Genomic DNA, 21,236 nt, shown 5'->3' with positions numbered 1-21,236 from the left:
AGACCAAAAAAAATTCTTTTAAGAATTGAAATTTCTGTCATGAAAGTATTTTCATCTTCTGATTTCACAGACTTTCAAAGACATGTAAAACTGTATCTGAAACTGCATCCATCCATCCATCCATCCATCCATCCATCCATCCATCCATCCATCCATCTATCTATCTATCTATCTATCTATCTATCTATCTATCTATCTATCTATCTATCTATCTATCTTTCTATCTATCTATCTATGTATCTACCTGTCTGTCTGTCTGTCTGTCTATCTATCTTCTACCATCTATTATCTATCATCTCCTTTCTGGAAGTGATAGGAAGATTACTCATTTAAATAAAATCATGTTTCTCTAACCCTGTTGTTTCTGGGGGATATTTATGAGAAACTGTGTTTCTTCAGGAAGGGACAGTTTTGAGAATTTTAATAATTAAATTGTTGCCATAAAAAAAAATCAAACTTAAAAATGTATTAGAACTAAACATGTTATCAATGGAACAGAGTTGAGAGAGCAAGAAAATCATTACCGAGTAAAATTAGCTATCATTCTCCAATGACATAAATTCATTACATAGCCTGGGACGTATTGGACTTACTTGGATTGGGTGAGTTTTATAAAGGGGCAGGCATCAGAATCTGGCTGTGGATGACACTCAGGGGCATCATTCCAGCATTACAGTCTACAGCAGTCTGAAAGCTGAGCAACATTGCTGGATGAAACTGGAGTTTTCACATGGGCAGGTGAAATCTTTTGGAAACCTCCATTCATGTTGCTTATCAGAGCCCTGCTGTGGGATGTAGACATGTGGATTGTTGGCTTGGTGCTAATTACTTCTAAGGTCCAGTTTTTGCTAGGAGATTGTTTTGATCCATTAGCAAACATATTTGCAACCGTAGGCCACCAAAAGAGGATCTAGTACAGAACAAGCTAGTGCAGCTGATGGGGTGCAGTGGAGACCAGTGGAATTCTCATGCGCTTATCCCTGGTTTGGAGAGGTGCTTACTGTTTACAAGCACAGAAGGTAGCCTCAGTTCTGCAGCTGCCTTGGCCATCTCTGGAAGACTGCGTGGCATCTCCTAGACTTATAGATGTGGTGGGGCATTGGGCAATGGCTTGCTCCTGTCACCAAAGGGAAAATCACTCTCGTTTCCATTTCTCTCCACCTCCATGCCTAAGAAACCCAACTTTGCTTGATCAGAACTACTTCCTTTGCTAGAAAGAGAAAGAAGGGGAACACTGTCCGTCTTGTACAGCCACAGGGATGATTCCACAGTGGGCTTTCCAGGGGGCCTACTTTTATTAGTTATGCCACTCAGGGGAAGAGATGTCTGTTATGATGTTCAGTTTTCCAGACTCTGACATTTAAGAGTTTCCCATTACAAATCACTTTTAGCAAGCAGTAGAGAATACGGAAAAGCTTAAGCATGATTTACCCACATTTACAGCTTGTATTCAAGTCAGAGCCACAGAGTCCTTGAAAAGTAGGAATGCCAGTGACTGAGGCCAATGCCTCAGTGTCAGCTGCTATGTCCACATGATTCAATGGGGGCAACCCAATCCAGATGTTGGGGGAAACACAGGAATGCACAGAGGTGCTGAAGACCAGAGGAGTGAGCCACCTCAAAGTTAACTCTGCCATCGCTCTGCGTTATGAATGAAACTTTGGTCTTGGTCATATTAGCTAAAAAGAAAAAAATGAAAAGAAACACTAAAACATTAAACAAATGTCATAATAATGAATTTGTAAAATGGGACTAGTAAAGTCTTAGAGAGTTGTTTTTCTATTATACTTTCTATTTTCAAACAATTTAATAAATGACAAAGATAAAAGGTGTGAATAGCAATTGTAACAACGTGTAGTGTTTGAATAACCCTTGCTCAGCCTCATTTTACCTGGAGGGGCCCCTGGAAGACTTGTGAACTCTCCCTCTTTATTAAAAGGCAGAGAGTTTATTGAGACATCTTTGCTCACTACTAACATGCGGTTGCCTAAAAAGGAGACATTATAAGTTTGCAAACAGCCGCAGAACCTGGGGGTTGCAGAAAAAGTCATAATCCCTGGGACAAGGAAACAGATTCAGCCTCATCCTCAGCTGTGAGTGAAAAATGTAAGCGCTAAGGTCCCTTTCCTGACATCATTTACAGCTTATTCGGGGAGCGAGAAGTAAGTATTGAGTTTAAACAAAAATGGAGCTAAACTTTGTGGCAGCAGCTGTAAGCACAGGAAAAAGGAGGAGCCAGATAATGAACAGGGTACAGGGGAGGGCCTTGGAGTGAGTGGGACTGAGCGGAGTGCTGAGAGCCCAGAGGAAGGATGTGAGTAGACTAAAGGGTGGAGAAGGCAGAGCCAGAGGTAGGATGTGGTGGCTCTCCCTTCCTTCTCTCCACCGTCAGCCTGGGCCTCCTCCCCTTCAGTCCCTCTCCCATCTGGACTTTCACGCATGCCATTCCTTCCGACCCGAAGGCCCTTTCTCTTACTGCACTAGGCAGAGCTTATCCTTTAGGTCTTGGTTGAATAGTCTCTTCTTTTTGGAAGTTTTCCCTGATGCCCTAGTCTGGGTTACACCTTGCTCTATATTCCCATGAAACTCCAACCTGCCCCACCCCATACCACTTATCACATCGAGTGGCAATTAGTGCTTTTCCGAGTACTCTAAAGTACACTCCACAAGGGAGGAAAACTTGCCTCATTCATGCTAAACCCCCACTGCCTGCCTAGATTGGTGCCTGCTATAGAATAGGTGCTCAGGACCAAATTTTTAAAAGAGAGGGTGTACCCTGTCCTAGATACAGTGTCGGTGGTTAAGGGGAAGGCAGGAATCAGGGAGTGCCAAAAACATGAGGTAATTTGGGAGCATAGCACATTGTGCAGGAGGGCATCAGTGGTTATATCTTGGGCAGGATATAAAAATGGAAAGGAGTTGAAAGGACAGAAAGGTTGGGTGGCAGGGACTACCTCTGCCTTCCAAAGTTGGGTCTGGTTCTACTTTCTCCTCAAGAGATCAAGCCCAGTCATAATCCCCACCCTCTTCTCCTGGCCTGAGGTGAAGACTCAGGGAGAGCCAGGCAGTGTATGGCTGCTGGTTTCTGGTCTTGCCACTTCCACTGATTTTCTTCGTGACCTTGAACAGAACAAGAACTTATTATCTGAGCCTCATCTTCCTAATATGCAAAAAAGGTAAAAGGTGGCGATTGGGGAGAAAAGGAAAAATGAGCTAGGAAGTGCTTGGAAGTCTCTTCATCACTTTTCCAGACCTCAATGTCCTTATCTCTAAAACAAAGGGATTGGGATTATGTGGAATCCCAGATGCATTCCTGACATTGAGGGTCAGGTCGAGGTGATATGGTCATGGAGATGCTGAGAAAAGATGGGGGCAAGTGTGAATGTTCTATAGCGAGTTGACTCTCTACACTGTGAATTCTGGAAGGCTATCGCTTAGGTCAGATTTTGCCATCTATGATTCAACCCAACAATTTCAGGCCAGAACAGAACTCCTTATCAGCCTGGTTCGGGATGGTTCTCGATGGAGGCTTATTGCAGAGTCATACTGTCCCTAGAGATGATCTTTCAATGCCCTCAGCTGGAGGAATAGGCCCATGGCAGCCAAGTGGCTAGACATAAACATCATGTTTGAACAAAGTTTGAACAAACTTCTTAAAATGTTACATACTTGGGTGAAACTTTGACCCTAGAACCAAGCCCTACCTCCTTCAACCCTGATTCTGTTTGGAAGGAAAAAATGAGGTCAGAGAATTTGAACAGGGGTGTCTTTATTACCCACCCCTGTCATGTTCAGCCTCTGTATTTACTTCTCTGTTTGCTATTTGCAGCTCGATACCAGGACTTGAACTTCTGTTGCTGCAGCTGTTTGGGAGATGAGGCAACTCAAAAGTGAAAGTCCTAAGAGAAGCTATAAAATGATGACGGCGATGATGATGATCAGTGTGCGTGTAGAAAAAGGGGTTTAGATTGGAAGAGAGAGAAAAAGGAGAAAGAGGGAGAACCCTCAACCACATCTATTGCCTCCAAATCTATTCATTTAGAGAGACCTTCTACTGTGCGGGAAGGAAGTTGTTGCAATAAAAATATCTCAAGATGGTATATTTTGCAGCATCGACTTTAGGTTTGGCTTCTCTGAAAAAAGTTTACTTGGCAGGTTTTGGGTGCACTTTGGTTTTTGCTGTGACAGAGGGTGCCTTGAACTTTTTATTTTTTAAATTCAGAGAAGTAAGCCAAGAATTCTAAGTACTCATGTCCCTCTTCAATGGGACATTGAAGGAAAGATTTCCAAGGGTGAGAACTGAGTAAATCCTACTGGGAATTTAAACATCCAAGGAAGTTTCTGTGCCAAAATAAATCACACCCTCTAGGAACATTTCCTATAATTTGCTTTTCCCCTCTCCTTTTTTAAAAAAATGATCTACTCTTACAAAAGTTTATAAAAGGTCAGGAGTCAGTGGCCAGCAAATTGGACTTTCTCTCCAGATTTTTCGGGGACTAACAGGCTGATGTCAGATACTGACAGAAATTTTGAAGACTTCTGTTTCCTCAGTGTAAAAAGCCAGTGTAAACTTATTGTCTATTGTGCAAGAAAAGATTGACCTTCACATAAAGACTTCAATTTGAAGATAATTCGATTTTCTTAGTCACTGTTGTTTTAAACATAAGACTAATTTTGAGAAGTTTTCCACACACGTTGAGATGTAACTGAACTTCTCTGAAATCAATTACAGTGTTCAGGAGGAAAGAAGGGAAGAAAGTCTATTTAAATTATTTACAACTTGTCATTTTATCTAACCCTGACAATACCCAAAGAAGTAGGGATTATAAGATCATTTTTATGTATAAGGAAGTTGAAGCTCAGTGAGGCAGGGATTTAGCTTTAACTGAGATTTAATTTGGGTCCTCTGGTACTAAAACTATTGCTCTCTTTCTCCATGCCATGCTGCAACCAGTTTCAGATAGTGCTACCTTCATCTACATCTTTTCATTCCCTGTGTCACCATTAAATTCAAGCCTCATGATCCTTGCTTGGACTATTACAGTAGCCTATTAACTAGTTACCAATACATTAGATCCATTATTTCTAAGCTTTGGTAGAATGACTTTAATCTAGCTGTTCACAAGATGTTTGTGGCCAAATTTTACATATACATTCAACAACAAAAACTCTATTACTATCTAGTCAAACTGGAGCTGTGTAAAACTTTTGAGAAACTTTGTATTAGATTAAATTTCTTAAAATACAACTGAATTTGGTACCATACCATTTATCCCAGATGAAGATTAGTTCACAAATGATTACAGAATTAAGTCTCAACGTTTTATTCCAACCATCAGGGTGATAAACTTTCATCCATGTTCACCTTCCAGCTTATGGGGTACCTCCACTCCAGCCTGAGGTATCTCTTTGTTGCTCTGCAGACTGGCCATGGGCACTGACGGGCTGCAACTTGGTCCCAGAAACCTGCTGTCTTGGCCCTTCTACATCCTGCCTGCTCAACTACGTCTCAACTTTCCTTCAAAGACCAATTCAAATCCTACTGGTCCCTGAGGAAACCTCCTGTCCTCTTGGACTACCAGCAATTGTCCTTCCTCTGTTATTCTCATTTCCTTCAGTTCTCTCTTGATCTGTTCAGGGAGCTACCTCGACTGCCATTCATTCTATCTTCTCGACCACTCTGTCCATACTTTGATGTCAGGACCTCCTCTTGTCTGTTTTTTCCACAGAGCACTTAATGGACTTGCAAATTTGATAGTCCCGAATTCAAGCCTCAGCTCTACCTCTTACCAGCTGTGTGCCCTTGGGAATGTTAACAACCTCCCCTGAGCCTCAGCTTATGCTCTGTAAAATGGAGATCATAGTAATGCCCATAGTTATTGCGAATGGGTTTGTGCTTCTGTAACCATCTGCAGGCAAGACAACGCTTGACCCTCTCTTCTATTTCAGATCATATGCTGAACTGCAGGAAGCCAAAATTAAGGCCAGTTCTAACTGGTGTCCTTAGCGGCTGGCCCAGTGATGGGCTCTTAGTGGGAGCACAATAGATATTTGATGGAAGCATGTTTGAGGGAAGGCAGCCAAACTGAAGGGGGAAGAAGAAAGGGCTAATGCAGGAAATGTGAAGGAGGGAGAAAAGGGGAAGGAACAGGGTGCACATTCTCCGAGTCTGCATATGTGACAAGAGGCTCCTTTGCTTTCAAAGGACTGGGCTGAGGATGCTCTCTCTCCCTGGAGATAACTTGCCCAGATCACTCTCACCTCTGTGACAGTAGGGAGACTTGGTGCCCATGTGACCGGCAGCTCCCTTATTGGAAACAGCTGTGCAGACGGCAGCAGCCCTGGGGCTGGATCTCCGGAAGAGGATTTCACAACCTCTGCGCTTCAGATGAGTTTCAAACATTGTTTATGTACATTTATGTGTGTGTTTCCTGGGTCTCTTCTGATTGCTAGGAGGCCCAGTGATGCAAAACAAGCCCACTGTTTCTTAGTATTTTGTTCATGCTGACAGTAATGGAATGTACCAGCCTCCTACTGCCAGATCTGGGAGAAACCAAGAAACTGAAAACAAAGAAGACATCCAACCTCATTGGGTTTCTCCCAGATCTCGTGATGGGGTCAGAGTTTAAGTTGGGGTAAAAATGACTGGAGAGGGTTTGGACTGGTCGATACATTGACTGAATTAAATCTAGCAAAGACATATAAGGCAGAGTTATATTTTCCCTTTCCCATCCTCTTTACCCAAGGAGTAGCAATAACACCGCAGCCGGAAGCTATGTTAACCATCTTCTTGGTAAAGAGACTGTTGCAAGACATAAAGGATGTAATCATTCATTTATTTTCCTTATGCGTATGAGACATGGGCATGAGGTTTCTAAGGAGTGTGGAGAGTTGCCTTCAAATTGTTTCCAGAAGGAAAGAGTAGATGCTGCCCTGGCTGAAAAATAGAAAATTGAACCAGGTCCCTGATTCAAAAAACTGGCTGTTCATTAGAATCACCTGGGGCAGATTTTAAAACCCCAATGTCCAGGCCTCATCTCAAATAAATTAAATAGAACTTTTGGGGTGGGACCCTGGCATCAGTGCTTTAAAGCTCCTCAGGTGACCACAGTGTGCAACCAGATTGAAAATCACTGGATTCCATGAACTTCCATGAATTGAGAAGTTCCCTTATATTTCTGCATTTGAAATTAGTAATCCAGAAACAGAAATGTCTGCAGATGAGAAGGATTTCTCTGCAACTGATTGGGGCTTAATATTTAGATTTAAGCTAGAATAGTTATTCCCCCATTGTGTCAACAGGTGTTCCATGGAGAAATACTGGGGAGTAGTGGCTTGGTGGTCAAATAGGTATAGAAATGTTGACTAAGGATCCCACGATCTCAGGTTTAGAGGGACCTTGAAGGTCATCGAGTTCTATTTATCTCACTGGTCCTTAAAGTGTGGTTTCCAGAGCAACAGCAACAGCAGCAGCATCTGGGAGCCTGTTTGAAATGCTAATCTCCAGGCCCAACCCCAGAACCACCAGGTCAGAAACTCTGAGAGTGGGGTGTAACAATCTGTGTTTTAACAAACCTTTCCATGCTCAAGTTTGAGAACCTGCTGCAGGAATCCTCTGCTATGTCCTAGCCTCAGGGTTTAACTGTTTTCTTTTTTTAAAAATTATTATTATTTATTATTATGATTTATGTCTACAGCACCTGGTCTTCCTAGGTGGTCTCCCATCCAAGTACTAACCAGGCCCAACCCTGTTTAGCTTTCAAGATCAGACATCGGGCTTGTTCAGGGTGGCATGGCCACAGACCATGGATCGTGGCTCAACTGGGGTGCGAACTCAGGACCTTCTGTGTGTAAAGCAGATGTTCTAACTGTTACATTATGGAACCACGTCCAGGGTTTAACTGGTTTTACCCCTGTTTGATAACAGGGAGCTCAGTCATCTTGGGGCAGCCATTCTGTTGTTGAAACTCTCATCCTTCAATTCTTTAAAATGAAATCTGCTTCACTGTAACTTCTACCTGTGGCTCTAGTCTGTCCTTTGACGTGACGCAGAGAAAATCCAAGTCACATTCCACACTTGAAAAAATTTAAGGTAATGTTCCAGGACTTCTGATTTAATATGGCTGATTGCTCCTGAAAGCACTTTCTTCAAATTTATAATAAAACACCCAAGAAGATACAGAAAAGGTGCCAACTCACATTACCACAAAAAACTGAGACTGAGGAGGTAGAAGTAGAAGAAGGAAATTTTTGTGAAAATTTATGTTCTCTTGGAGTAGGGAAGGCCATTCTAAGTTTGACATCAAAGGCAGAAATTATAAAGATTTATAGGTTTGGCTATAAAATTATAGCTAGCTTCCAACACATTTAAAAAATTAAAATGTAAATGAAAAACTAGGAAAAACTTTGGCTATGTGTATAGCCAAATGCATAGTGCAAGGTAATGCATAGCACAAAATCTGACACATAGTAGGTTCTCAAAACGTTTGATTAATAAATGAATAAAGATGGGTTTAGCAAGTGAATATATAAAAATCAATGCTAAAATATCTAATAGAAAAATGGGCCAAAAGCATGTACAGGTAATTGACAAAAGAAAAAATAAATATTTGAAAATTGTTCTACCTCAGGGACAAAAAATACAAATTAAATTAGCACCTACCAAATAGCTAAGTTTAATAATACTGGTGAACATCTGGGGATATGGGCTTTTCATAGATGCTGACATAGGGTGAATCCACCAGTGTTTCGGGAGGGCAATTTGACAATATGTATCAAAGCTTTAAAATTTTGGCACGCTCTTTGTTGTAGCAGGCAGCTGGACTCTTATCCTAAGGAAACATACATGACTGTGCATACTAATTTGGCAACAAGGATACTGATTAGAGTTTCATTTATAAAGATAAACATGGAAAGAAATGCCCCCAAAGAGGAGACAGGCAGAAATGTTATGTCACAGATAATAGACTATGACATGACCATTAAGATGATATTATTCAAGGATATGTAGTAGCATGAAAAAATTATTCCTTGAATATAGTTTAATGATTAAAAAAGGGTTGCAAAATGGGATGCATAACATGATGAGCAAGTTTCAAAGCTCTCAGGTGCCTTTAAGTCTTTCTCAGATTAAACATTCTCGATCCCTTCCACCATTTGTCCTTGAAAGGTGAGCAAATCTTCTGACCTGACCTCAAAGAGTGGCCCAGGTGTGTAGGAAGTCTTGGAGACCATTGTGGAAAATGCTAATGGGACACAGGTTCTAATTTTCATACTTTGTTTAGTCTCTGAATACGCTCTGCTTTGGCAATGCCCCCTTTACAGTGGGTCTGGACAGCAACATTTTGTTTACAAGAATATCATGCGGATAATGAAAAACACTGCCAAGACGATCGTTCACTAGGTAAAGATGATGGGAAAGGCATTCCAAGCAGAAAATAGAATATGCAAAGGCAAAGAGACTCAAAAGCTACTGGCATGTTCAGGGAATGATGAGCAATTCTAGGAGGCCAGAGTGATTAGGGGTGATGCGGGAACCTGGGGCAAGTAGCAGATGAAATGGAAAGAGAGGCCTTTCTAAATCAAGCTAAGGGTTCTGTGCTTTTTCCACATCTTTATAAGTCTGAAGCCTTGGAATGGCATGTTGAGATTCATGTTTTAGAAAGAGCATAGCAGTGGCTACATATGAGAAGCATGTATGTGGGGGGATGGTTTATGCTTAGTGAACTATTTGAAATTAAGGATCAGATGTGTTGCTGGTTTGCTATTTAAGTGGTTTCTTCTGGCACTTTCTCTTCTATGTTGGCCCAGGATTTCCTGGTGGGCTCCAAGAAAAAATAGGACTGTGAACCTACTCCAGGCAGAAAGAGGAAGAGGGGTAGTGGCAGACAGAAAGCATTCAGGTCTCCTGCTGTTGTTCCATTCCCGTTTTCCCTGACCTGAGGCTTGGACAGCTCTGAGGAGGTAGGCACCCGTCCCAGGGAAGGATGTGGCTCTGGGCTCAGGCCTCCTTCAACCCTGTGCTCTGTGAAGGGGTCTGTAGGAGCTCAGCCCTTTCAGCAGCCTCAGAGGCTCTGTTGGTGAGCCCCAGTCTGCTTCTGTAGGGCTGGGAGGGTTAACTGGAGGGGTGGATGGGGCAGATAGGAACAGAAGAGGAAGAATTACCAGGTTTCTGGGAGGTCAACATTCGTTTGAAAGAATTGAGACTGCAATTGAGAATGTAATTAGGTGATTTCTGTTTTTGTTTTTGTTTTAAAGGAAAAATTCAGAACCTGTGACTCTTGTTCATGAGCACATGGCTGGATGTAGTCATTTTGAGTTTATGGAAAATGTGGTCAGCCCCATAAATCACTGTTGAGGAATTCTTACAGAGTCATCACCGTGTAAGTAACATAGGTCTGTAGAGCATTGCCCAAGGGAATGCAAACAAAACAGGATAAGCATATAGACAAAGCTACAATATAGTCCTTCCTTCCCTGGAATTCTTTCCTGAGTTGCCATAAGGCAGCTTTCAATTCTTGTTCCCAATTAATCTATGATGGTTTCTTGTGTAACTCTGTGTGTACATCAACATTTTTGTGGCTATCTTCATGACTACAAGGACACAATTCTCTGCAACTATTTCTCCCATGTGTCTTAAAATTTTAGCAGGATTTCTATATGTCAAACCCATTTGAAAGGAGGCTGGACAATCATAATTTATGACAGCCCTGGGCCAACTGTATCCTAATTGTTAGACCTCCTTTACTTCAAATCTATTATTTTTTTTTGTGATTAGAGAATAAAAATTCAAGGTTTCTCAAAAGCATACAGAACACCTTCAAATGTTAATATAAACTTTCGCTCAAAAGCAGCAAATAAGAGATTCAATTTAGATGTGATTCATTAAAGGAAATCCCATCCGTTTTCATTCTATTGTTGCTGGATGTATCCCATCAGCATTTTGCCTCCAAACAGCGTTGGTTCTTTTATGTATGATAATATTTCTTTCCATCCTTCCTTTTTCCTGCACCCCTCCCAGTTTTCAGGTTTTCTCAGTTTATGAATTTGTTTCGGTCAGCCTGATCAGTGGAGAAGGGAATGTAAACAGCTTTAGCGGAGATGCTTTTCAGTTGTTCTGAAAGAAATGGACTTGTACACTGGACCAGCACGTCCTATCACAAAAGACAGTACTACTGGATTCGGGTATCTCGCTGTCTTTTTAAAATCTGTTAAGATGGGTCTTGTGCATGCTACAAAATTTCTTAATTTTCCACAAAAATCAAGTGTATAACTTAGAAGGCTAAATACCACCCTGAGTATAAAGTTTATGGCCCAGGCTCATGTCTGTTCACTGTAGAGTTTGTACTTTAAAGTTTGCTATAGCAACGTGTTCTTGTTGACTTTCACAGACCAAACACAAATTCCACATGGCACGAGGGCCGCGGTGCGCTAGCTTTTCTATGACTTGGTTTCTTTCACGTCAGTGCTTGCCCCGGCCACAACCTAGAGTTGGAACAGCTAACTGGGCAGTATCGTGCACAAACGATGACACTTTAGACCAAATCCCCTCAGCCACAAACCACCCATTGTCATAATTTGCAAAGGAGAAGGGCCTGTCTAACAGGCTCTGCTCTTGTGTTTCACTAGTTGTGTCATGTTGAAGAGTGGGCAGGGCGAAGATGTGGGTGTATCTGATACACACTGATTGCAATATGGTTTGAATTTTGCATCACCTCCTCGCAGTAGAAAAGCACAAAGTAAATAATCATAATAATACCTGCCATTGATTGAGCATGACTTTGTATTCATCGTTGGGCCAGATGCTTTACAAACCTTACCTTCTCCAACCAGCCACATGATGAAGTAGTTATCATCAACTGCTTTATAAAGATGAAGCTCAGAGAGGTGAAGTGTCTTGCCTGGAGTTAACTTCCAGCCAGGAAGTGAGATTCAAACCGAACTCTACCTGATTTGAAAGGAGCTCTAAGTTGGCTTTATTCTGCTTTTGGGTGAAAGTGCCCAATTCCCTGAAAAGTGGATGGAAGATGCAGGTTGCTGATAGTTAAGGAAGAATTTAATCCCAAGCTTTGCTCTGTAAAATGCATGGAAGAGAGACTCACTCTTACAGGAAGACATAACAATGGTGTGATTTCAGCAGAACTGAGGTTGTTTCCAGCATTGATACTGTCTGAATAGAACAAGGAATTGAGCTTCTCTTGTCCTCAGTTTCCTTATTTACAAAACAAAGACATGGGGTGATGGTTTCTCAGGTCCCTGCTGGCTCCTCCCTTTGTAACTGCCCTTAGTTGAAGAAGGTAAAATCTTGGTCCTGGCAGTTTTGAGGCCAAATTCTCACCAGCATAGAAGGTCTGGTGCTGGACCATTTGGGCCCAACGCCTGCTGGAAGATGGTAAGAGTTTTCTGTGGCCCTTATTCCCTTGCCACTCTTGTGGTTATAGTGTCAAGTTTGTCACTACTGGCCAGTGAGCCCGGGGAGCAGCAGGCCTTTCTCCTGGGACTGCCCAAAATCAGAACCAGCCCCTCTTTATTCACTCACCGTACCTATAAATTAAATGCAAGTCCTACGATGTTAAACTCAACTTATTTCTGTCGAAATCCTTTTCAGGAAAGCAAATGAAAACTCAAAGTCTTATAAAAACCAGGACTTTTAAAATTAGTATCTGATTTGCCACAACATGAGATAATGCTAGATTTGTCTATTTGGAGTTATTCTAGCTCTACAAAGACAGAGAGAGAGAGAGAGAGAGAGAGAGAGAGAGAGAGAGAGAGAGAGGAGAAGATAGAGAGAGAGAGAGAGAGAGAGAAAAGACTCGGTGTGTGTTCCACCATTAATGAATCCTACCGTGTCTCCTGGCTGTGGACGCATCACAGACACACGATCATATCCTTTCCTGAGTAGGACCCACAAGGCATCGAGTTTTCCCTGAAATAAAACAAATGTACCAAGATTAAATAAGAAAGCAGACCAGTGGCCAACAAAGACATGTGGACTTCCTGTGCCTCTTTGCTCATGTGAACAGCACAGCACCGGCAATGTGGTCGTGATAGGATAAGTGACTTTCTGGTCCCTATATTCAGATACGTAGGGGAAGAGACACCTCACAGAGGACCCTGATGCTTATGCAGGATACACCTGAAACTTCAGTGCAGCCTCAAATTTACAAACAGGGAATGCATTCAGGCTGTTGGCTTTGCCCTTGTCACATTTCTGGGCATACTAGGGTACCACAAGTCCATCTTTTCAACTTTCACTAAGATTTTGTTTTTGGCCCCCACTTGGTGCCCAGAGTTCACAAATGAAACAATGATGACAGATCCAGAAAAATTACTAAACAGAAGTGTCTACAGAGCAAGACCAATGAAAAGTGCCTGGGGTACAGATCCCTGGCTGTCCCCTAGGCTCGCTTGGCAGCTACAACTTGCTCAGGAATCCAAGGCTGGGAAGACAAATACCAAAAATCACAGATTATCCCAAATCATAACCTCTTTGGAGTTGTAGGTAATTGGCTGCATCTAAGAAGAGTATCTTCACAGTATATGATTCAGGCAGTCTCATGCCTCTGGCCATTCTAGTTCCCTAGACATGGAGGCTGGTTTCTGCCATTGCAAATACTAAAAGAAAAAAAATGACATTTACTTAGCTTTGTTCTTAGTATTACCCCGGTTGGTGACTCCATCAACAGGCAGAAGTCCCCTTTACTTTATCTTACTTTTCTTCATTGCTCTTGTGGTAGGCAGAATCCCGCCCCCGCATTCCCTCGCCCCGCCACCCACCCGCACCCCCCATCAAAGATGACATCTTGTTCTTTGGAACTTGTGACTATGTTATCTTCCATGGCAAAAAAGGACTTTGTAGAAGTGATTAAGTGAAGGATCTTGAGATAGGGAGATTATTCTGAATTACCTGGGTGGACCCAATCTAATCACACCGATCCTTAATAGAGCCAGGAAGGAAGCTCAGAGTCAGAGAAGGTGTTGTGCCCACAGAAGCAGAGCCAAAGTGATTCGGGTTAAAAGGATTCAACCACTGTTGCTGGCTTTGGAGGTGGAAGTGGGGCTATAAGCCAATGAGTGTGGCGACCTCTAGAATCTGGAAAAGAAAAGGAGTTGGATTCTCTTCTGGAGCCTCCAAAAGGAAAACAGCCCTGGCCTCACATTGATTTTATCCCAGTGAGACCCATTGTAGGTTTCTGGCCTCCAGAACTGTAGGGTGATAAATTTGTGTTGTTATAAGCCACTGAGTTTATGGTAACTTGTTATAGCAGCAATAGGAAATGAAGAGAGCCCTTATTATTCCCTGACATAGCCTGTGTTTATTTGCTTATGCTTGTCTTTGCCAACTGGAATGCCAGCTCCATGAAAGCAGAGGTGTCATTGGTTTTGTCAACTGCTGTATGCCCAGCCTCTAGGACAGCATCTAATGCTCAATAAATATTTGTTGGATGAATGAATGCATTTAGTGCTACTAATTGCTGGGCAAGGTATTTTTACATGTGTCTTCTCTATTCATTCTCCCAGCAGTACCAAAGGGCTATGGAGAGAAAAGGGAGGGTCAGAGAGATCAACTAGCTTGCCCAAAGGCACACAGCCTGTTCACTGAAGAGGTGTGACTGGACTCCATGTCTATCTAATTCCGAAGCTCCTGTACGTTCTATTATACCGACTATGGGTTCTTCCTCATGCAGATCTCCTGGTTGGAGTGTTTTAATTTAGATCCTTTAAAAAAAAAGAGTTTCTAAACTATAGGTTGCAACTCTTCAAGCCCTCATGAAACAATTTGTGTGTTAGGACCAGCATTTTTAAGAAATGAAATAGGATAGAAAAGAAAATATTAAAGTTAATTGCGCATGGTGAGGATAAGTATTATTTTGTAAAAAATCTATTTCAGGTAAATGTGAATGGTATGTGTATGAGTGTGTGTATATGTGTACACGCATGTACACGCATAGGCAAATACTGGGCCACAGTGTATTTCCTACTGAGGTCTCACTCAGGCATGTTTGAGAACACTGAGCTGGAAGAAATCTTTGAAGGATAGGGTTTGAAAGGTTGGGAGTGGCCAGGGAGTTCAAGTTCCTTGACACAAAGCTTTTATAGTGGCAATGTTAATTTATGAATATCATCTTGAAGACTTCATGTTCTGAAATAATTTTTGGTGGGTTGTAACCAGATACAAAAAATATGATCTTGAACCTTTATCAATTGTTGCTCAAGTTCTTGTGGGTTAAATTTTGTCTGGCTAAGTGTAGTGTTTCTCTCTCTCTCTCTCTTTTTTTTTTTTTTTTGGCAGAGTATTTATGAAAGCCTCTGAAAATATTTTAATGACTTTAGAATACTTGGATGAACTGTTGCTGTGTTCAACATGGTTTTTCTTCCATTCGGCTCATTTGATCATCAGTGAAATGTTTTCATGGAGTTCTTTGGGATAAGCATTTATATTTCAACATAGTAGTTGACACCAGCCCGGTCTCAATGGAATCCGGGTCAGTCTTCTCAACTCAGATAAGATATATAACACCAGGAGAATGGGTCGTATATTATATTGTTGTTGTTGTTGTTTTGGTGGCAACAGATGCTTAGAGTACAAAATGACTGAATTCAGACTGTCTACAGGGTTTTATTCTGGGTCTACTCCTCATCAGTTGTTCAGCCTTGAACACGTGGTTTTCATCTCCCTAAAATTTACTTTTCTCATCTTTAAAATGGAGGTAATAATACTGTACACTCTATATAGACTTGGCGTAAGGGTTACAATCAGATACTGAAGATAGGTACTTGTCTCACGGAAAGTATTCATTAAATATTATCTACGATCACAGTAAAGTCATTAAAATGGCCATTTGGGAGGCTCCATAGAAAGATGGAAAAGAATGTAATGCAGAATATAAGAATCCAATAATTTGAACTTTATAAACATATCTCTGCCTGTCCTTTCTCCTGTTCTCTTCCAACCCCATTTCTCCCTTTCCCTCAAGCCACACTTCTTTTTTAGCATGGCGTAGTCTGGCTTCCATGGCGGTGTTCGGTGGCTCCAACACTCTCCTAAACTGTTCTTGCTAAGGCCACCCATGGCATCCCGAGTGCCAAGCGCCATATTTGGGCTTCATTTTATTTGATTCTTTTGAGAGATCTGATGTGCGGGGCCTCTCCCTTCTGCACACTGTCCCTTGGCCTCTACCGATCCTCCCTACTTCTCTGATGAGTCCTCTTCAGCTTCTTTTGCTCCTCCCTTCTGTCTGCATCTGACACAGCAGTGTTCCCCTCAAGCCCTCCTAGTCTCCCCCGAGGCCAAGTGCTCATCTGAGTACTCTCATCTAATCTCATGGTCCAAACTTCCCCCTTTCTGCTGATGCCTCACAAATTCCATCTTCAGTTTAGTCTACTCTTACACTCTGAATCTGGGTATCCAATTACCTACCAAATCTTAGTTGTAACACAGATGTATGATAGGTATTGAAAAAACAAACATCATAAATTGTATTGTCTTTCTCCAAACCTGCTCCTTTTTTTGGTTCATGGCACCACCATCCATCCCACCGGATGGGTAAGCCGGACCACGGAATCATTTTCACCTGGTCTCCCTCCACCACCACCTCACATGCAACTTCGACCACGTCCTGTGGGTGTTCTCTCTAACAGCTCTCCAGTCGCCTCTTCTGTGCACTCCTGCCCCTCCTGTCTCCATGGCTACTGCCTTGGCTCAGGCACTTATCACTTGTCATTCACTGTGTGAAGTTTCCTGACTGGTCTTTTACCTCTACGCTCTCTGCCATCTCTTCAACTTGATTAATAATAGATTTAATTGCTGGCCTGAAAAATGCATTGCACTTAATAAAAATACATCAAAAAACATTTTACTAGTAGTGTGAATTGGAGTAAGTTACCTAACCTCTCTGTGCCTTAGTTTTTCCATTTGTAAGATGGGAGAAATACTAGTTTCTACTTTTGAGGGTGGTTGTGAGAAATAAAGGAGTGAGTACCTGGAGAGCCTTGGGTTTGTGCCTGCCTTGTGGTACGTACTTCATCCAGGTGAGCTGCTGTTATTTAACTCTCCTGGCCAAGGTGAGACTAGCTGCTTCCAGTTATATCCTCAGTATTCTGAGGTTGACCCATCCCACAAATGAACTCAAAGTCCCCTCTCTGTGGCAGAGAAAGCCATCTGGGTCATCTATATATCCCTAACCTCTTACTACTCCTATATCAGGGAGCTTTTTTGTGCAAGAGCTGAAGTAAGCTTTAGAGTATGTTTCTAATCAAGAAGAGGATAAAAATAACTCTTAAAGTCAAAGAGAAATGCATAACAAAGGCTCTTGGGGCCTTGAATTTCTGAATGTAGACAGAAGCCTGTCATTTTAAGACAGTAGATAATGGGCCTATTAATGACATCCCTTTGGGGCCAGAGGAGCCTCAGGGGCTTCTTCCAGCTAGTCCCTGGGCTTTACCCAAAGCCTGGGGAGGAGCCTTTGAGTTGACTATACTACTTATCTTAGATTTGAGTGTCCGGTATTCATAGGCTTCTCCACAGGATTTCAAGACAGTGGTCCTCAGTCCCCAGGAGAAATGCCAATTACTTCTGTGACACTGAGAGGTTTCCCACCAACCTGGGGACCCTCCACCTGAGTACATTAGCTGACACTTAAAAATATAACTTTCTTTCATGTGAAGTTGACATGTTTTGACTACAGAATGAGAAATTTATGAATTCTAGGCTCCCAAACCGTATCTCAGCCTCAGACAAAAACTTTCATTTTATTTTTCTTTTTTTTAGACAAAAACCTCTGATCCATAAAAGCAGGCAAACTGGAAGTTCTATGTAAACTCTAGCTTTTGTTTCTTCCTAAACAATAAGATTGTGCAGGGAAGGTTTATGCTGCCATCATTCAAAGCAGCCTGGTGCATGGCCATTTCAGCTGGGTTTCCTTTCCTTTTCTTTTCTATCTATCTATCTATCTATCTATCTATCTATCTATCTATCTATCTATCTATCTACTTACTTACTTACTTACTTACTTACTTATTTATTTTTTGACCAGGCAGCAGCTGTGTCTTCTCTTCTGGTTTGTCTGCCTTAGCTAAGAGGAAGTTAGTCAGAGGTTGAGAATTTTGAGGGTAGTTCTACTTACAGAGCTGTTATAAACTAACATTGAAATTTTTATACTGTAAAATATATGGTAAATATAGTGCCTCATGCTTCCCCTCAAATGAAATAAATTAATGTATAAAGGAAACTACTGCCCCCCTGCTCCCCCATGGTAATTTTTGTTTTGTTCTTTTTTCTGTTGGTCTTTATTTAAAAAATGTTTGGAACCTTTCTAACAAGTAGCCAGAGAGGGACAAAAAAAGTCTATTCAACATCAACAGCACATCTGACAACATTTAAAACTTCAGCATGTCTTACTGAGCTACATACAGGTTCTTCCAGTACAATTTCATGACTAAAAGCTGCTTGATTACAAGGTCAAGGTGATAAAGCCAAGAACGGTAGGTGAGCCTGACAGAAAATGAACAGAAGACCACCCCTTCCTAGTAGCACAAGCTAGTCTTGCTCTCTTGCAGAGAACAGCCAGTCTGTCTGGCTTGCCAGGGTCTGGCTTTTGTCCTTCAGCTGTCGTTTCTGTCATTTATTGTGGACAAGCTACTGGAAGAGGAGAAAAATAGGTTCTCTGAAGGCTGCAAGGCTTCCAGCAAAACTGAAACAATTCTGGTTTTAATCTATCTGATGGTCATATATCTGGGCATTATTTGTCTGAAATGGTCAGTCCCAATTTAATGAGAAGCATGGGGTGCTGTAAATCCAGGGGGTGAAAACCAAGCAAAGGAAAATTCAGGCCAAATAGTCATGAGCTTGGATGAGGAAAGGGTGAAGTGTGGTCAGTGTGCTCAGTGCCTCGAATTAGACTGGGGGAACTGTGGAGAGAAGCCCACTGTGGACTCCTTCTCTAGGTGAGTTCCCACTGGGTTTGCTTAGCAAACGTGCTCACCTGCTTCTCTGCTTCTGAAATCCATTTCATGGAATGTGTGAAAAAAGTGAGTTAAATGCAGTACATTAAAAGGTGTATAAGATTCTGACCACTTTCACCAGGGAACTAGGTGTCTTCCCAGTACCCCCTGCAAGTTTTGCACTGGGTAGAGAGAGGCGTTCTCCCAGTTTATAGTGAGGGCAGTGAGTAGCTTGATTAGTCTCCATGAGCTGCCAGCCCCCATCTACTTTCTGCATTTCTCTGTCTTCCTGGCTCTATGCCTTGGAAGCTTCATGTCTTCGATGGCAGTATTAGTTTCCCTTTGGTTTAGCCAACAGGTGTCATCAGAAGGAGATGAGAGGACAAGATGAGGGAGAGGTTGGGATATTTATTCCTTCTGCTCCCTCCCTGACCCCCAGCCTCCAACAGTGACTGCGTTCTTATAAGGCAGGGGTCTGTACACACTTCCTGTAAAGGGCCAGAGAGTAAATATTTTAGGCTTCATAGGTCAAAAGGCAAACTCAAGGATATTATGTAGGTACTTATATAGCCATTTAAAAATTAAAAAAAAACCAAAAAACATTCTTAGGTTGTAGGCCACATGAAAACAGGTGGCATGACAGGTTTAGATTGCTAACTCCCTCTCTGTGGCCACAGCTCCCATTGGGTGGCCTCTTTCTCTAGGGCGCTGGTTCCAGTGACACCGTCTTCCCTCCTTGCTCTTCAGGCCTCAGGGTGTAAGAGTGCTCACTGTTGCTGGTCCCTGGGTGCCTCACCATTGCTGAAGTTTCCCTTAGCCCCGCCCATACCTATGCTAGTTAGACCCTTTTGAATGTGCCTTCTGTTTCCTGTCAGGACTGTGACAATTCCAGTGACATGTTTCAGGAAGAGGAAGCAGAGTTTATTTATGGTACTACATGAGGCTAAATGTTTTTTCCAAGGCCTAGTGATGTCTGTAGGCATGATGGCTAGAACGGGGCTCATTTCGGAACATGCATTCATGTTAAACAGCAGTTCTGGTAGCAGGTCTGCCCTCCTTCTGGACAAACAGTATATATTATGACTTTTGAGTTCCTTTCTGTGCTTTTGTTTTCAAACTTTCTTGTTCCTACCCTTCCGTCACCCCACCCAGCCCATCTCCTTTCCTCAAAGAGATGGCAAGAAGAATGTCACCTTCCTTGAACTGAGGGTGCCAAAGCGATCTGTGTGGATGATAAGAGATAGTCTAATTGGCACGATGCTCTGGGAATGGTTTCATAATTATATCTTATGCCTCATCTCTTTAATAACAGGTGGTAGATTCTCCACTCTGTGCCAGGTACAATGCTGTTTATTGGCATTCAAAGTGAGTTAAGTATAACTGGGGCCTCCAGGGGGTCAAACCTGGTGGAGAGAAGACTCATAAACATGAGCAATCACACCAGGGCATTGTACGCCTCCCACCTAAAGTGGGCTGAGCAAGCGTTGGCATGAGCTGCTCCACCAGCAAGAGGGGCGTTTACGCTTTCTCATATCCTAATGAAGGAGTTCTGAGGTGCCTAGTGAGTCTACCAGCATCATAGGTCTTTCCTATCCAGCTGTTTTGGTGATTCCTTGAGATTCAGATACTCAGCCACTTAGCATTAATCCAGCAGTTGTGTCTGTGGTAAAATGGACTGTGAAATCTAATATAGGTCTCCTGAAACTCCTGACAAATCATTGAGGTATGATCATGGCCTCTTTGCCAGGCACCACAGTTCCCGCCCTCAGGGAACATCCAATGGAAGGCTGGCTGGGACCTTTGGTTACAATTTCTTAACTGGGCTTGTTAAAACCCACATCGCTGGCCCCTACCGCACAAACTGCTGATTCAGTAGATTTGGGTTGGGGCCTGAGAATGTGAGGAGGAGGAGGCCTAGGAGCAGGGACTCTGGAGGGAGTGGTAACTGGGGCAATAGCAGGGTTTGGATGTGAAATTTGAAAAGGGAGGCAATGGGGGAAAAGGAGTTCCATTTAATAAAAAAAAGTGAGCAAGTCGTGAGAGCCAGTGTGCCTTTGAAAGCATTTTGTGAGACTCTGGGTCATTAGGTTTGAGACATTAGGCCTAGGAATCTGTGTTTTTAAAGCGTTCCCAGGTGCTTCTGAGACTCAGCCAGGTTTGAGAACCTCTGTGTACTCAGTATCTGGTAGCGCTGGGCACCTAGCAGATGTACAACAAAAACTCATTGGATCGATACTTATTCCAAGTGGGTGTTGGGAATATCCTTAGATTGCTAAATCGAGTTGTCCATATCC

General features: G+C 42.4%; 1 protein-coding gene and 1 pseudogene across 10 annotated transcripts in view; both read right to left on the bottom strand.

The window, feature by feature from the left end:
* The window catches only part of ANTXR1 (ANTXR cell adhesion molecule 1), a 233,380-nt gene that overhangs the window by 60,109 nt on the left and 152,035 nt on the right, over window positions 1-21,236 (bottom strand). For 4 of the 10 annotated variants that reach the window (XM_039852461.1, XM_039852454.1, XM_039852452.1 and 1 more), the window contains exon 17: window positions 12,845-12,925. In XM_039852461.1, the coding sequence (XP_039708395.1) occupies window positions 12,845-12,925 (81 nt within the window). Of the gene's footprint in view, window positions 1-783; window positions 1,118-1,183; window positions 1,211-1,294; window positions 1,680-10,495; window positions 10,556-11,863; window positions 11,948-12,037; window positions 12,379-12,844; window positions 12,926-21,236 lie in introns of those variants that run through there. The other 6 variants (XM_039852462.1, XM_039852458.1, XM_039852460.1 and 3 more) reach the window with 6 other exon arrangements.
* LOC120594665 (uncharacterized) lies at window positions 7,689-7,804 on the bottom strand (annotated as a pseudogene).

The sequence above is a fragment of the Pteropus medius genome, unplaced genomic scaffold (assembly GCF_902729225.1).
Source record: "Pteropus medius unplaced genomic scaffold, Ma_sr-lr_union100, whole genome shotgun sequence".
Classification (NCBI taxonomy): domain Eukaryota; kingdom Metazoa; phylum Chordata; class Mammalia; order Chiroptera; family Pteropodidae; genus Pteropus; species Pteropus medius.
Note: the sequence above shows the minus strand (reverse complement) of the source record. Positions and strands in the feature narration are given on the sequence as shown.